The 16030-nt window shown below is 48.2% G+C and overlaps 1 protein-coding gene and 1 long non-coding RNA gene across 2 annotated transcripts in view; one reads left to right on the plus strand and one right to left on the minus strand.

The window, feature by feature from the left end:
- Positions 1–21: 21 nt before the first annotated feature.
- Positions 22–16030, plus strand: part of MSRB2 (methionine sulfoxide reductase B2) — a 39115-nt gene continuing 23106 nt past the window's right edge. Inside the window, exons 1-3 of the mRNA XM_029954758.1 lie at positions 22–192; positions 8653–8753; positions 12463–12539. Coding sequence (XP_029810618.1) covers positions 75–192; positions 8653–8753; positions 12463–12539 — 296 coding nt within the window. The 5' untranslated portion in view covers positions 22–74. The remainder of the gene's footprint in view (positions 193–8652; positions 8754–12462; positions 12540–16030) is intronic.
- Positions 2931–6139, minus strand: LOC115304540. Its single transcript, XR_003914483.1, has 2 exons — positions 5979–6139; positions 2931–3088 (listed from the first exon to the last, which is right to left on the minus strand). It is a non-coding gene; the product is annotated as an uncharacterized LOC115304540 (long non-coding RNA).

The raw sequence follows: 16030 nt of genomic DNA on the forward strand, positions 1-16030 counted from the left end.
GCGGGGCGCGCGCGAGGAGGCGGGGCGTGCGGGAACTGCGTGCGTTTGCGCTGTGCGGCCCCGCTCGCGGCGTCATGGCGCGCCTGCTCCGGGCGTTCCGGGGCCTGCCCTTCCTAGAAGTGTGCCGGCGGACCGTAGGGGACGGAGCGGGCAGCTGCGGCGCCGACACGAGGGCGTGTCTCGCGAACGCAGGTAGGACGCGGGCCACCAAGGCCCGGCTGCTGCCGCCTCCCGGCTTTCGATTTCACTTCACCCTGGACTGGGGTCCGAGTGCTGGCTCTGCTCGTGACTCATCCTTCTGGAGAAACTTGCTGGGTGCTGCAAGGACAGTGGGTTGTACATTGGGGCGGACGTGGGTGGGTGTCACTGAATTGTCCCTTCGTAAAATGTCGGGCTCAGGAGACCCTGACGCTTGTCCCCGAACTCCAGGCTGACAGTCGCGGTGGTTGGGTCAGCGACCCGACCCCGTGCGCTCCCTCCTGTAATGGCCCGTGATCTATTACACTGTCCCCGCCTTGAGTTCTGCATGCTTCTTTTCCCAGGAGAGAAATAAGCAGTTCAGACCTGGGATTCCTGCGGGTTCGCTTCCTGCCCAGCTGAATTTCTGTGCGTGTGTCCCAGACCTAGGGAGACGTGTGGGCCAGTAACTCGTTCCTCTTTGGACTGGTAGTCATTGTTCGTCAATGACTGTGAGACAGAACAGTGAAAAGTGTGTGTGTGTGTGTGTGTGTGTGTGTGTGTGTGTTACGTGTCTGTTTCTTTATAATGCCTTTGGCTCCTCCGTTGGATTGGGGCACATTTGCATTTCATCGTTTAGTATGAATATAACATACAGTTCTATATCCATTGAAGAAATTTCAAGATACCTGTCTCTTCTGAAATGTACCAATCACTTGGAATTCTTTTTATCCCCCGAAGTTTTCAAAATATAGTTTCAGATAAATAAAAAGCATAGGCAGTGTGGAGTCGTAGCTGATCAGACATGACTTCCGGTCATGGCTTTCAGCACCCCCTGGTGGCTTGGTCAGCCAGTCTGATATTTGTTGCGTACCTACTGTGTGTCAAGCCTTGGCTTCCTGAGAACCACGCTGATGGAAACATCCTACTTGTGGGCCGGAGCTCTCGCCTTACCCTTTATGGGACAGTGGTTTCAGTGGAAACTTGTCTTTTATGTCTGTACTGGTGTTGTCAAGAAATAGCTTTAATGAATTGCCTTGGGATCCAACGTCTTAAGCAACATTTAAAATTTGGCGGGACACCAATGCGCAACAAAAGCTTTATAACGTCTCAGACACCCCCTCCTGGGAATTTATGCTGAGGAAATAATTCAAAAGAACAAAGCTACATGTACAAAGATGTTTTTAACAGCACTACTCTTAAGAACCAGAGGCTGGCTGTAACCTAAATGTCCATCAGTTAAGGAATGCTCAAGGAAACCAGAAAAGTTCCATTCAAACACCTATAAGGCACCCATTAAAAATTATAGACAGGTAATAGTTTGATATTGGCAGTGCCACTTACTGGCTCCCTGTCTTTGAGCATGTTCTGAACTTGGTATGCTTAGATCTGTGTTTTTCTTCTATAAAATAAGGATAATGATAATAGTAGGGTTGTACAGAATAAATGAAAAAAAAACACAATTCTTCATCACAATGACTGGCACTTAGTAAGCATACAATAATTGTTAATTATAATTACATAAACTAGAAAGGGCAAAGTATAGCTACTTTTAACCTATGTTATAGACTTCGGGAAGGTTGAGAGAGATAAAAGAGTTAGTGATGGAAGACAGTTCCACAGCGCTGAGTATTCTGATATGCAAGAGGCAAGGCCCCCATGACTTTGCCTTTGAGATGGTCAAGAGCAAATTGAAAGAGGAAAGTAAGAAGGATCCTGGAAAAAACTGTTGTTTTGGGAAAACATGGAAGTACTCTGCTAGAAAACCATCCTGAGCATTGGTTAAGCCAGCCCAGTCACTGGGGTGGGAAAGAAGACTCGTCTGCAAATTACAAGGGGCCAGGATTCTTTTTGTGATGGTTCTAATAGGTTTCCTGAGTCTCAGCGAGCATTTATTGAAACAAGGCTGCCTTGTGTGTGACACTTGGTGGTATAATGGCTGTGGCCAGAAAGGTTAACAAAACTGGAAGGTGACCAGTAGGTAACCATATGACCAAGAGAGGGTGCTATTTTATTTTATTTTATTTTTAAATGTCTATTTATTTATTTTGAGCGAGAGAGAGTGAGTGGGAGCAGGGGAGGGGCAGAGAGAGAGAGAGAACCCCAAGCAGACTTTGCACTGTCAGTGCAGAGCCCAGCATGGGACTCTGTCTCATGAACCATGAGATCATGACCTGAGCTGAACTCAAAAGCTGAATGCTCAACCAGCTGAGCCACCCAGGCACCCCAAGAGGGTGTTCTTTAAAGGAGAAGATCTAAGCCCTCCTCATGAAATATATGACCAACTAGAAAGCCTGTGCAAATCAGAGCACAAAAAGAGAAAGGAACCCGAAGTTTATCAAAGCCTAGTTCAAGGTAAAGCTGTGTAGCTATCTAGTACAATAATAAGAGCAGCCAGATCTTTTGGTGAAGATTGCAAGAGAGAACGCAGAGGGGATCTGAAAGACACGGGGTCCCTAAAGGACCAACTCGAGGTGCAGATGATACGGACTGAGGACAGAAAACACCTGTGCACACACACGCAACAGGACCAGAAGTCCAATGTGGAATTCCTCTCTGGCCACTGGTGGCCAAGTGACTTTACTCATTCCTAAACTGTCACTGGTTGTGTGTTGTATGTCCCAGCTCCTAAATCGCTGTTTGGTGAAACTGCAGAATTTACACATAGTGCAATTTTCATTCAAACTTTAGTTGTTTCCTAAAGCATAGTTTGTGAGTTAGACAGAGCTGCCACAACAAAATACCTCAGGCCAGAAGGCTGGATCAGAAGTTTATTTTCTCATCATTCAGGAGGCTGGGAGTTCAAGATCAAAGCATCAGCATCGGGGTTGGTTTCTCCTGAGGCCTCTTCCTTCAGTCTGCAGATGGCCGTTTCTCTGTGCTCACGCAGCCCTGGGGCCTCGTCCTCGGCCTGTGATGACACTGGTCAGATCGGGCCCAGCCTTATGGCCTCATCTTAACATAATCACTTCCTTAAAGGCTCCATCTCCAAAATACAGCTGGATTGGGTAGGGTCCACCCATGTGACCTCGTTTGACCTTCTCTCTTTAAAGGCCTTATTCTGAGGTACTGGGGGTGGGGACTTCACCATACTAACATTGTGAGGACACAGTTCAGCCCCTAACACTGTGGTTGAAGAAGCCTCTGTACGTGATGCAGACCTGATCTTGACCCCAGAGCACCCAGCTGACTGCTGGTCATTTTGCTATCAAGACCGAGTCTGTCTTCCCTTGATAGCATCTTCTAGGCTGTAGATTTACAGTTAAATGTTATATACTTGGTGCTTGGAGAGCACCTAGACTGAACATTGTTACCTACCCATGTGTGTAAAAGGCACATACAGATAAGGATTAGAAGAGCCATGAAAAATGTACTTTTTTTTTAGAGAAAGCATGCCAGTGGGGGAGGGGGCAGAGGGAGGGAATGAGAATCATCAGTGAGCTCCACACTCCGTGCAGAGCCCATGTGGGGCTTGATCCCATGACCCTGGGATCGTGACCTGAGCCGAAATCAAGAGTCAGACATTCAACCAACCTGCCACCCAAGCACCCCAAAAAATGTACTTATTTAGATAAAGGAGTAATTCTTTCATCTAACAATTTAACAAAAAAAATTAATGTTTATTTACTTTTGAGCGAAAGAGAGTGGGAGAGGGGCAGAGAGAGAGGGAGACACAGAATCTGAAGCAGGCTCCAGGCTCTGAGGTGTCAGCACAGAGCCCGATGCGGGGCTTGAACTCAGCAGTGGTGAGATCATAACCTGAGCCAAAGCCAGATGCTTAACCAACAGAGCCACCCAGGCGCCCCTTTTGTCTAACAATTCAAATACTAGTTTTAAAGTTTAAGCTAAATAAAATGAGAGGAGAAGGGGAGTATCTGAAAATAAGTAGTCACTCTAATGGGTGTGGTGAAACACAGAGCCCTAGGAGAGGGATCTGGGGGCCCATCTGGGATTCAGACCTTGGGTTCGAAGCCAAAGTGTGGGAGTCCCACTGAACGTTAGCCCTACTCCAATTCCCTCTTTCTGGTGTGAGCATTCATATTGCATGTGGGAAGAGCCGAAGGACAACGCTTCCAGGAGACAGCAGCGGTTTTTCCCTCTAATCCATCCCACTTCCTCCTCAAAAGGAGAAGGGAAGATAATAGCAAGTTTCCAGACTATAAATCTTAGTCCCAAAAGTCAATTCTCAGCTTAGAATTCCATGGAGATAATAAAAAGATCTTTGCCAAAGGCAAGACCATAGGTGGAGTGATGTGGCAGGACAATCAATACTTGACAGTAAGGGAAGCCCGGGCTCCCCGCTCCCACATTCCCCTCAAGACCAGGGTAGACTCTGGGAGGAGGAATCAAGTCCTACCAGCCCGTCCTGCTCTTGCTCTTGCCCTCCTTGTTTCCCCACTGTTTGAGGTGGCCTTTGTGTGACCAGTCCCAGCTCGCGTCACACAGACACGTTGGGTCTGGACAGCTTTTGGATCTTGCCCTCTTGTGTGAAGGCTTACAAAATCTAGTTATACACATCTGTTGGCCTTTTAAACTGTGTAACGTGGAATGTCCTCCACTTCCCTTGTGGTTAAACACCTGGTTCGGTTAAAACCAGTTCTAATCCCACTCGGTCTTAAAACAACAAAAACAACTTTCCCTGCTAACCCCGCCTGAAAAGATTCCACAGCGTCTCCACACTCGGTGGTTAAGCTGACATTGCTTTGTAAAACTCTCTTATTGTCCTCCAACAGTTATCTAAAGCTTACATGGTCAATACAATTTTCACAACTTAATCTCCTGTATTTCATCTACCCAAGATCAAGGTCAAGAACAGCACCACAGCTCTCCCCTTTCTCTCCTAAATCATCAACTTAGCCTCTTCAGTGGATCATTCCTGACAGTGGACTAGAACACTGATCGTGCTCCTCCTAAAGAATGCTCTTGACCTTACTTTGCACTCCAGCTCCCTCCAGATCTCCTGAGGGCCCGACCTGTTTGCACTGTCTCCCTTTCCTTCCTTCTATTATGTATCTCTTTTAATTTTTTTTAATGTTTTATTTATTTTTGAGAGACAGAGAGAGACAGTGTGACCAGGTGAGGGGCAGAGAAAGAGGGAGACACAGAATCTGAAACAGGCTCCAGGCTCTGAGCTGACAGCACAGAGCCCGACATGGGGCTTGAACCCACCAACGGGTGAGATCATGACCTGAGCCGAGGTCGGACACTCAGCCAACTGAGCCACCCAGGTGCCCCTATGTATCTCTGTTCCAATCACATTCATTCATTCCCTCCCTCTCTCTCTCCCTCTCTCTTTCCCTCTCTCTCTCTCTCTCTCCCTCTCTCTCTCTCTCTCTCTCTCTTACACACACACACACACACACACACACACACACACACACTCCTCCACCTAACCTGCCCTTTCTCAGGGCACCAGGGACTGCCACCTTGCTAACCCCAATAGTTAATCATCAGTCATCTCTTTCTAGGACAGCACATTCTTGCGGTTTCCTTCCTTGCGTGTCCCCATCTCCTGAACCTGTTTACCTTGGAGCACCTCCAGGTCCGGCCCTTGGGCCCCTGTGTGCTTTCCACACTCACTGACTTGCAGATCTTCTAGGCTCAGGGCTTTAAATAACATCGTAAGGCTGTGAGGAGTCCCAAATCTACGTTCCCACCTGGGGTGTCTCCCTAGTTTCTAAATCCACGTATGTATCCAGCTGCCTGCTTGACATCTCCATTTGAATAGTGAACTGGCATTTTTGTTAACAGGCCTCCAAACCTGTCCCTCCCTTACGCCTCCCCGTCTCCCTTGCTCACACCTGGAGCCTTGGAGCAGCACCCCCTTGACTGAGTTCTTTCTCTTGCTCTTCACGCTGGCAAGTCCTCCAGGCTCTGCCGTCAGAATGCATCTGGTGGGTGACCTCTCCCAGCGAGTCTGCTGCTGCCTCTCTGACCCAGCACTCCTCTGGCCAGGTTGTTCCAGTGCCCTCTGTATGGGGTGCCCTGATGCAACCTTTGCCCTGCTTCACTTTCTTTTCTTTTTCTTTCTTTCTTTTTTTTTTTTTTTAGTATATCAGCCAGTAATCCTTTTAACTATGGTAGATCATGCCATGCCTCTGCTTATTTTCCAGTGACTTCCACCCTCAGAATAAAAGCCACCATCCTTACTGTAGCCTTCAAGGCCCATGGTGGTCTGCTCCTCCCCCACTAGCTCTCTGCTCTCCCTCCTGCAAACTTTCCTGCTCACTCCCCCCGTCCCTCTGGCCTCTTCCTGCCGTCCTCAGACATGCCAAGCACACCCAGCCAGTGTTTTCTCTCGCCTACATGCTCTTCTAGATATTACCATGGTGTATTTTCTTGGTTCCCTGTGACCACATGGAACAATTGGGGCCGTGAGAGAAAGAAGCCGTGCAAACAGGGGAGGGCGTTTTGTAACGGGAGACCCTTACCATAATCTCTGCTGGAGAAAATGGTGGCCTGAGCCAAGGTAGGGGCAGATAAGTGAGGATGAGCAGATCCTAGAGTTATTTACGGAGTAGAACCAACAGGGCTTCGTGCAAGGAAGAGGAAAGAGTCCCGGAGGATGGCCTGGCATTCCGGTGTGAAGTGTGGGACCCGGGACCTGGAGCACATGAGAGGCGGAGCAGATTTGGGTCCAGCGGGGCAGGAGGGATGCATGAAGTCCTTTCGTGTATGGTGTCTGAAACGGGACGTCCTCAGGATGCCCATCTGCGGTTGTATGTGGATCTGGAGCCCAGCACAGAGCCAGGATGGAGGGCAAGCCAGGTTTAGGAGCCTTGTCATGTGGGCGGTACGTATGCTACTCAGTGGACAAAATCACCCACGGGCAGGTGTGACGTGGTGACAGAAGCAAGCCTAGGATGACCAGAGGAAGGGTGCCAGGGAAACCAAGGGAAAGAAAAGATACCGAGCGTCAGTACTACGGGGAAACGCGAGAGAAGGATGAAGGGTCCCCAGGTTCCCCGAAGTTCTCGGTGGGCTCTCTGAGGACACAGGCCATGCTGTGGGGGCGCTCCATCTTCACCGCAGAGGCACGTCCTGTCAGCTTGCCCCGCTGCCGGTGAGGCCAACCTTGCTGACTTGGTTAACGTGGTGACCGGTACATTGCTAAGGTACACTCTGTTCCTCATAATGAGTGATATCTTGAAAATGTGTAACTCTTCCCTTCTTCCAACAGTGGTTCACCCAGGGTTTTAGAATCCTCTGATGATTCTTTTTGAATCAGTTATTATGTTAGTGATTATAAAAGGGTGATTTTTTTAAATTGTATCATCCCTTGTCCATTTATTACATGGCATTTTGCACTGGTAACTCTGAAAGGCCACTGCACAGTAGTAATTGTCACATAAATACGTCTTGCTCTGCTCCCCAAGAAATGAGTTCTGGAGAAACCGTATGTAACTGGACTATATTTTCATAGGAAAATTTCAGAGACATATTTCCAGAGTGAAAACGATGCCCCCAGAGCTTTACAAAAAAGTATTTAAGAAAGGGCAACTTTTAATACCTTTAATGGATTAAAAACTTTTTAATAAAATGTGAACAACCATAAGCAATCAGCAACATACGAGACTAAAAATCCCACATTCTACAGTATTCAGAGCCAGCAGTGATGATACAGGTCTTCATTATTTAGTAACCAAAAATGAACTTCAGCTATGACTTTCGGACATGCTTGATATTTGGCGGGAACACCGTAAGTGGCTGACCTTTTATCTTTGTTGCTGTGGTCGGGCTCCTAAGCCTTTGGGCCTCTGTTTTCATTTGTGTGTTGAGGTGGACAGATTATAAAATCCTTTCACGTTCTTCGTGGTGGATGATTGAAACATCGGTTATACATACCTTGGGCTTTCCCCTCCCCTTTGGCTAAGGAGAGTACCGCGCTGGCTGCTTGGTTTGCATTCACTGGGGTAAGAGTGAAGCACAAGGATAGATCTGGAAGGTCTCGGTTTCCTTTCAGGGGCAGGTGCTCTGGGAGTCTCTCCCTTGTTTCCACACAAGAAGATTTTTGTAATGAAGACTTCCGTTGACAAAATCAGAGAGACTTTTATAAATCGGCGAAGGAGGGGAGTTTAGTCACCCATGAGCTCACGGTTCTTTCCAGTCACTCAGCTACTCCCAGCCGTATCCTGATCAGAAATACTCCTCTGGACCCAGTAACAGAAGAGGGATCAATCGATGTCTACCCCTGGGTCCTGAGGAGATTCTCTTCTGCGTTACTTCATGTTTCGGCTGCCTCTTTAGCTTCCCTGCCCCAGTGGGACTGTTGCTCCTCCGTTCTTGCTAAACTAATGAGTCGGTTGAAGCATTTTGTACTGGAGCTTTCTGGTTCCCTGTGACGAAGGAAGACGTGGGAGAGGGAAGGGACGGCCTTGGCCTGGGGATAGCGGTGCCCTTGAGGAGACAGCCTAAGGGAAAAGTTCACTGTCCCCTTTTGTTCTAATAAGAACAAATTCCTCTTGAACAACGCAGGGTCCCTCACGAAGCGTGAGCCGTCTCTCACGGAGGCCGAGTGGCAGAAGAAGCTGACTCTGGAGCAGTTCTACGTCACGAGACGAAAAGGAACGGAGCCGGTAGGCAGCCCTGCAGGCAGTGTGACCGGATGGACTGGGGGGCGGGAGGGCGGCCTGGCATAGATGTCGCCACGGAGCCTGACTCCTCGGGCCCTCCTCTGTGGTCCTCCCTCTCGGGCCCCGATGCCCACCCGCTTGGTGGGACTGGAAACCTTCCCCGACCCTCCCTTCCCTCCCCTCCCCTGTTCTGCCTCCTCAGTAACCTCCTCTGCGCTCCACCTCTGGCCACCCTTCTCCACACAGCTGCCAGAGAGGTCCAGAAGCCCAGATCCCACCACACCCCTCCACTGCTCACATTCCTCCGGTGACTTCCCGCTGCTTCCGAGGTAAAGAGCAAAGTTTACAAAAGGCGAATTAGGCCCCAAAGGCTCTGCTCCCAGCCGCCTGCCCCCTCCTCAGCCAGGCTGGTTTTCCTCGTCTCTGCACCGGGGCCACGCCACGCTTCCTTCAGCCTCTCAAACACCCTGGGCCCCCATCCCTGTGGGCCTTGCACCCTGTGGCCTTCTGTCTGCCATTACCTCGCCCATCCCCTCCGCCCACCCAGCCCGATCCCATGTCCCATGTGCTCAGGAGGCCTTTCTCGGCCCCACGGCGACCTTGCTGTTCCAGCACTTTTCCTCCGGAGCACTTGCCATTGTTGGTGTGGCCCTCGCACAGAACCCAGTGCCTGGCCATGGTCCGCACTCAGAAAGTCAAGTTTTGTGAGTTCTGAGAGAGTGTGGGCTGAGAGGCAGAAGCATTACACTGCATTCAGCAGGCTCAGCTTTGACTCCTTTCCGGGGGAATCGTCCTCCGTGGCTCCTCATTACAGGACTGTTGGCCCGCACAGCGTTTCTTAACCAGTGATCTGTCTTAGACCCAAAGGTAGGCCCTGGAATGAAGCCGTCGAATGTGGTGGTCAGACATTTTCATTCAGACCCCACAGAGTGGGCCGCGGCGCTTTTGCAGAGTTGGCGAGTATTTCTGTCTTCTCCGTAGGAGTCCCTGCCAAGTTCAGAGGACTGTCCGTGTGGACGCGGCCCCATACTCATGGTGCACCCTCAGTGTCTCTAATGCTAACATCGTTGGGCCGGCAGATCCCAAGGGATTCTTGTGAAGTACAGCTATTCATTAAAACTTCCCACGGGTGGGATTTTAATAACCCTTCATTGGGAAAGAGACTGTGGTCATTAGTGCAGGTGGTACAGGAGCCGCGTATGAGTCTGTGTGCGGTTGGAGGTCTCCCAGAATGTTCTCAGCCCGCCCTTTCTCAGGGACGCAGCCAGGCAGGGTTTGGTATACCTGCAGAGCCTGGAGATGAGCTGCCAGATGTTGAGGAGAATAAATCTGTGGGCTTCTCAAACAGATGGTGCAGTATACTCTGCGCATGTGGCCGTTTTACAAAATGAGCATCATCCATTATTTTAAGTAACATTGTAAATCCCGTTCAGCTGGTTCGTGTCCACATGTAACTTTTTAGAATAATGCAGAACTAGCAGTAAGGCTTGTTCACAAGAGAGAGGTACACATCCAAGCTATCTATCTGGTAACGCAGACTTAAAACTTCGGTCGCACGTGGTTTTAGTGGGCCGCAGTAATACGTGAGTCTATAGCCTGGCTGCACAATAAAAGTCCGGTGTCAGGAGAACGCAGGTTTTACACAGGGCATCCTCTGTCTGCCCCACAGAACTGCTGTCCACAGGCTTCCCTCTGCTCTGAGCTCCGGGGAGAGTAACACGCACCCTTCCCCCCCCGGCTGCTGGCTGAGTGGGGGGTGAGGGGGGATGATGCTGGTGAGGTCAGGGGACACGGCAGAGAAATCAGGATCCCTGTTCTCAAAGCTGCCGGCCCGGGGCTGCTTCCCACTCCCTGTTGGTCTCCACTGGCCCCGTCCCCACCTTTGTAAATGGTTCTGTATGAAACTACGTGCAGAACCCCCTTTTGAGTGTGTCATCGGTTCCCAACAGGTCTGTTGTATGGACAGGATCAAAGAAGGAAGTCCCATCGGTCCAGACGGACTATTTTTGGGACCACCGCAGCAGAATGCCACAGACTTAGGGGCTTCAGTGACAGACATTTACTTCTCACAGTTCTGGAGGCTGGAAGTCCCGTGTGAAGGTGCTGGCTGGTTCATTCCCTGGTCTTTCCCTCCGTCTCTGTCACAGTACCCAGGCCAGCACTGGGGACATACTAGGTTTTCAAGTAAATACTAGAGTGCACAGTTGAAATAGAAGCTGAGTTTGGCCCTAAATAAATGGGAAGACTTCTATAAAATTGAGGTAGGGGAAAGGAGACATCAGGCAGTCGGTCTACGAGCCGTGGATGGATGTCACTTCACAAAATGTGTCAGCTGAGGATTCCTTTTTATTTATATTTTTACTGTGATACCTGTGGCCAGTCACTTCCTCTGTCTGCCTGTCCCCTGCATGGACCATTATGTTTTGAATTTTATCAGACTGTCTGATCCTGTGAGTAGGCTTTCTAGATCAGCTCCAGGACTGGTGCCCCTGGGCACATGTGTCTCATCAGCCCAGGCAGGAGGGATGTGAAACTTCGTTGCAGATGCCAATCTGTGCCCAGGTTGGGAGCAGGCATCAGGGGGACGGGCCGTAGAAAGACCAGCTTACACTGTTCAGATTTCTGCAGCTAAGTTTAGAGTCTTTGAAGAGGGAAACCGTCCAAGTGCACCCAGATGGTAGGCTCAGTGGGTTATTTTGAAATTGTCCGTTATGCGGCTCACTGAAAATGTGCTGTTAATATTACCACAGGGAATTTGACCGTTGGACCTGTGAATTTGTTGAGCTGGGAAATCTAGAAAAGGCAGAAGAGTCCAGCTTATTTCCTGAGTCAGATCTGTGACTCGGTGACCCATTCTGAGACGCACTGGCTTCTCTTCTGTCCCATAAAATTGGGCAGGTGCTTGCTGCCAGGCCCTGGTCGTGGATGGTCCATCACTGGCTTGTGCTAGAGCTTTGTCTTCCTATTTTGTTTTTCTTTTAATTTGCTTTAACAAAAGGAATTGGGCAAAAGGTCTTTGTTTCTTTTTCTAATAGTGAGGTCCAATTTTCAAAATAACATTTTGAAAAATACTGACTTGGCTGGGTCATTGCCTCAAGTCCTCTTATGTTTTTTCGGGAGACCCCCGGACACCTGCCAGCTCCGTAGGCACAAGTAATGAAGTCATTTCATCTAGGTAGTAACTTTGGTATGGGATCATCTAACTCATTATTTTACCATTGATTAAGTATGCAACATCCTACGCACCACATGAAGCACATTAAAGGCACAACCATGAGCTCACAGAGCTATGCTTTTTATGTACTTATATTCTATCTTTTAATTGGAGATTTCAAAGTGTTTTCGACAGTGGACTGGATTCCTATTGTAGTAGCTGTTTTGAGATGCACACTGAAATTTTCCACAATCCAGAGGACTGTTCTCTCACTCTTTCACGGACTTTGATGTTCTTGGATGAAAGGTGCTATATAAATACAAAGCATTATTCATGTCATTATTTGAATATTTGGCACCATCACGGCTGGGCTGTGATAAGCCTGCAGGCTGCTTCATTGGGTACGTTGTGATTTTTCTCTCCGGTGATATTTGCACTTTGTCAAATTAGTACAAAAATTCCTTTATTTGGGGACTGAATCTTGGATTTCAATCTGCCATATCACCTCCTGCCGGTGTTAGGAGAACCCTACATGTGATGCGTCTAATTTGCTTTCAGCCGTTCAGTGGGATCTACCTGCATAACGAGGAGTCGGGAATGTATCACTGCGTGTGCTGCGGCAGCCCGCTCTTCAGGTAAGGAACAGGTGGAGAGGCGCTGACCCCTGGACGTCACGCAGCCCTGCCTCATTTACATATATGCCCCCGTCGTTTTCAGCTGCCCTCCTCACTTGGCATTATTGCTGTAAGGAGGGCTGTTTATATAAAATACTCGCCTGTCTTGATTATTTCTAGCATTTAGAGCAGTTAATGAGATTTCTGAGCCTATATTCTTGCTTTCTGTATCCCAGAGAACTAGAAAACCCATAAAACTTCATGGGCACCTTAAGATAACACCATTAGAATCTTTTCCTGGGAAAGTATTTAAAGAACTCTAAACCATAATAGCATTTGCTTGGCCGTGTGATTAAAACTCTATCTCTCCCAGGGAAAATGGGTTTATAATTTAATTTGGGAAATGTGGAATTTTATGAGGATAGATTCCCCACAGTGCCTGACAGTAGTGAATACCATACCCTCTTCTATACAGCTAAAAGTAAATTTAATTGTCCCTTGATTTCAAAGCCTCTTTTAAGTCAATCAGGATCTGAAATCTCTCAACAAAGGCTTTTTTGTTTAGACATGCAGGAAACAGTCTAAAAAAAGTAGATTCGATGAAGAAGAAAGGAAAATATCTTTGAAGTTCTGAAAACAGGACTTCAAAGATGTTTTCCTTTCTTCCGCATCAACCCTAAATTGGTTTAGAATAAAATATAAATCAAGCCAGCTCTGTGAATCTTCCATTAAGCCGCGCTTTATTATGTCCTCTGGGCTTTGAGCAGACCGGGCTTTCTTGGGCTGCCGGCTGCTAATGTGGGCCGAGTTTGGAAAGCTAGACCCCGCCAGCGAGGATGGGGAGCAATTAGGATCGATTTCCCTTCGTGCTTGGGGAAGGGCAGGTCTTTGCCCAGGTTCACTCAGTACGCCGAGGGGCTGGTGAGGAGGCGTCCAAGATGCCAGTCAGCCCAGGCCGGCCTGGGGGAACCTGCAGGAAGCAGGTTAATTTTAACACAGGAAAATGTGGGATACGTATTTCTGAGCCATTTGTTATTCCGTGACCTTTGGTTCTGTTACGGAGAGGTAGGACCCCGGATGGTCAACCTGCTTTTAGTCAGGGAAAGGGATGTGTACAACATGAAGACAGAGGGGGCTGCCTTGCTGCTACATGGTCACCACAGATGCCCGGTTCCCACCTTCGGACCATGAAGACAGAAGATGAGAGGCGTCCTTATGAGAGCATTCTTCTACTTTGTGTGCATTTTCTTCGCTGGCGTTCCAGCTTCTGCGCTAGAGAGATTGAGACCTTTGCCTCCGCAGGGCCCCCTTGTCCCCTCACCACAGCAGCCGGTCATGGAATCACGGAATGTTGGAGCAGGGATGGACCTGAGACCAGAGCCCAGGGCTCTGTCCACTGGAAATTCCTGCCACCACGGAAATGCTCTGCATCCACCCCATCCATATGGTAGCCACTCATCCCACGTGGCTCTTGAGCACTCGTTGTTTTTGAAGATGAGGTTTTAATTTTATTTAATTGTAATTAATTTAAACCTAAAAGCCCCCATGTGGCTAGTGGCTACTGTATGAGCACAAGGCTGGTCTGAATGAAGGAAGCTGAGTGTCCAACCCCAGGTCACCGAGATAGTGTGGCAGCTGAGACAGGAGAACCATCGGGTTCTCTAGAAGCCCGTTTACCAAGGGCCACTTTACTGAGCTGCCAAGTCACCAACCTTACTTCTTTCTTTTATAATCGTTTAGTTGTAGTTGAAGTTTCTATTTTCTTTTCTTAGGGACTTTGAGTTAGTTTCTGTCCCATTTTCCTGCTGCTGCTGAAGGATGGAAACTGGAAGAAATAAGAATATGTTGATAAAGAATCTTTTATGCTCCAGAATATACTTTTCTTAAAGACTGTTTGTTTGTAGGAGAGACAGTACACTAAAGCGGCTAGGGTTCTGCTCCACTGCTGTGTGACCTTGGGCATGTCTCTTACCCGGTCTGGGCCTTGATTTCCTCACCTGTAACGTGGTAGCACCATGGCCGTACTGCCTTCATGAAATTATTGCGAGGATTCACTGTCTGCGGTAACGCGTGGAAAAGCACCAGGGCAGGGCACATGCGAGTGAGCGCTCAGTCCCTGTTGGCGAAGGCTGATCCTAGAGCTAGATCCTTCTCGGGACTGTATGTGGAGGCAAATGTTTAGAATGAGCAATTCTTGTGACTGTATTCTAATTAATGAGGACCTATAAATGAAGATTATTTTCCTGAGTGTGCTTCCCATTCAATAGTGTGGTCTGAGGAATGTATTCCTGCTCTGCCTCTCTCTCTTTCTCCAGTCTCCAGCCTTAATAATAGCAAGCAGGAATCGAGGAAAAAATGCACATTCCTTCAAATGCCTGCATAAGGTCAAAACGAGGTGAAAAGCTGGTCCACCAAGGAAGAGTCCGGTGGGTGTGGGACCACTGCTGCTGGCAGCATTGCCTCCCCGCAGAGCCAATAGGGTGCCCGTTCTGGAAGGCATGCCACCTGTCCAAATCAGAGCCTTTAATCCAAGGTTTCCAGGGCAAGGACACTCTTAGGATGTTATCGCTCCCCTGGGGACTCCAGACTTTTGCTTCATGAACCTGGGAATCAGGTGACTTTGCCTCCACTTTCTGCTTCCTCTGTTCCCCCTTTATCTCCTTCCCCCTGTATGCCAGTTCCGGAAGTATTTATTAAAATCTATGGTGGGATCGCATATCAATGCTCCTACATCCTTCGTAGAATAGAAGGAAACTGAGGGCCCAGTATTACTTTCCCTTTCACATAAAATCGGGATGTCCTCTACATGTTATGAGTAACTAAGTAACATCAGTTAAAAACCGATGAGCTTGTGTGTGTGCCCATTCCCCCAAATGAATGGAAATTCTTCTAAGATTTTAGAGTTGTTAGTTATTACCAGGTGCCTCTGCTGTTAGTTTGAGGGCTGTGGAATTTCCGGGAATGAAGGAAAATCCAAAGCAAACAAACATGTAACAAACATGCAAACCCATGACAAAAAAGAACAAAACCAAAGAAACACCCCTAAGAGTACATGAAAAAAGATGATCCAGAATGGTTTTAGTTTTTCAAGGGAGAGTCTTATAATCTGCTAATCATTTAAATACGTTTATTTGAATTTCCTTTTTTATTTAAAAATGTTTAATGTTTATTTATTTTACAGTAGTGAATACCATGTTTCTTTATTATTTGAGAGAGAGAGCGCACGCACACACATAAGCGAGGGAGGGGCAGAGAGGGAGCCCGAGAATCCAAAGTAGGTTCTGGCACTCTTAGCACAGAGCCCAAAGTGGAGCTCGAACCTACGGAACCGTGAGATCATGACCTGAGCTAAAGTCAGACGCTCACCCGACTGAGCCACCCAGGAACCCCTGTGTATTGGAATTTCTAATTGACCTTAATATTTAGGTTTCCATCTGAACTGATATATGATAGGTCTCCCATTATTACCTGGCAAAATCTCCAGATTCTGTTAATTGCTTCAATAAAGATTT

This window comes from Suricata suricatta, chromosome 10 (genome assembly GCF_006229205.1).
Source record: "Suricata suricatta isolate VVHF042 chromosome 10, meerkat_22Aug2017_6uvM2_HiC, whole genome shotgun sequence".
NCBI classification, from domain to species: domain Eukaryota; kingdom Metazoa; phylum Chordata; class Mammalia; order Carnivora; family Herpestidae; genus Suricata; species Suricata suricatta.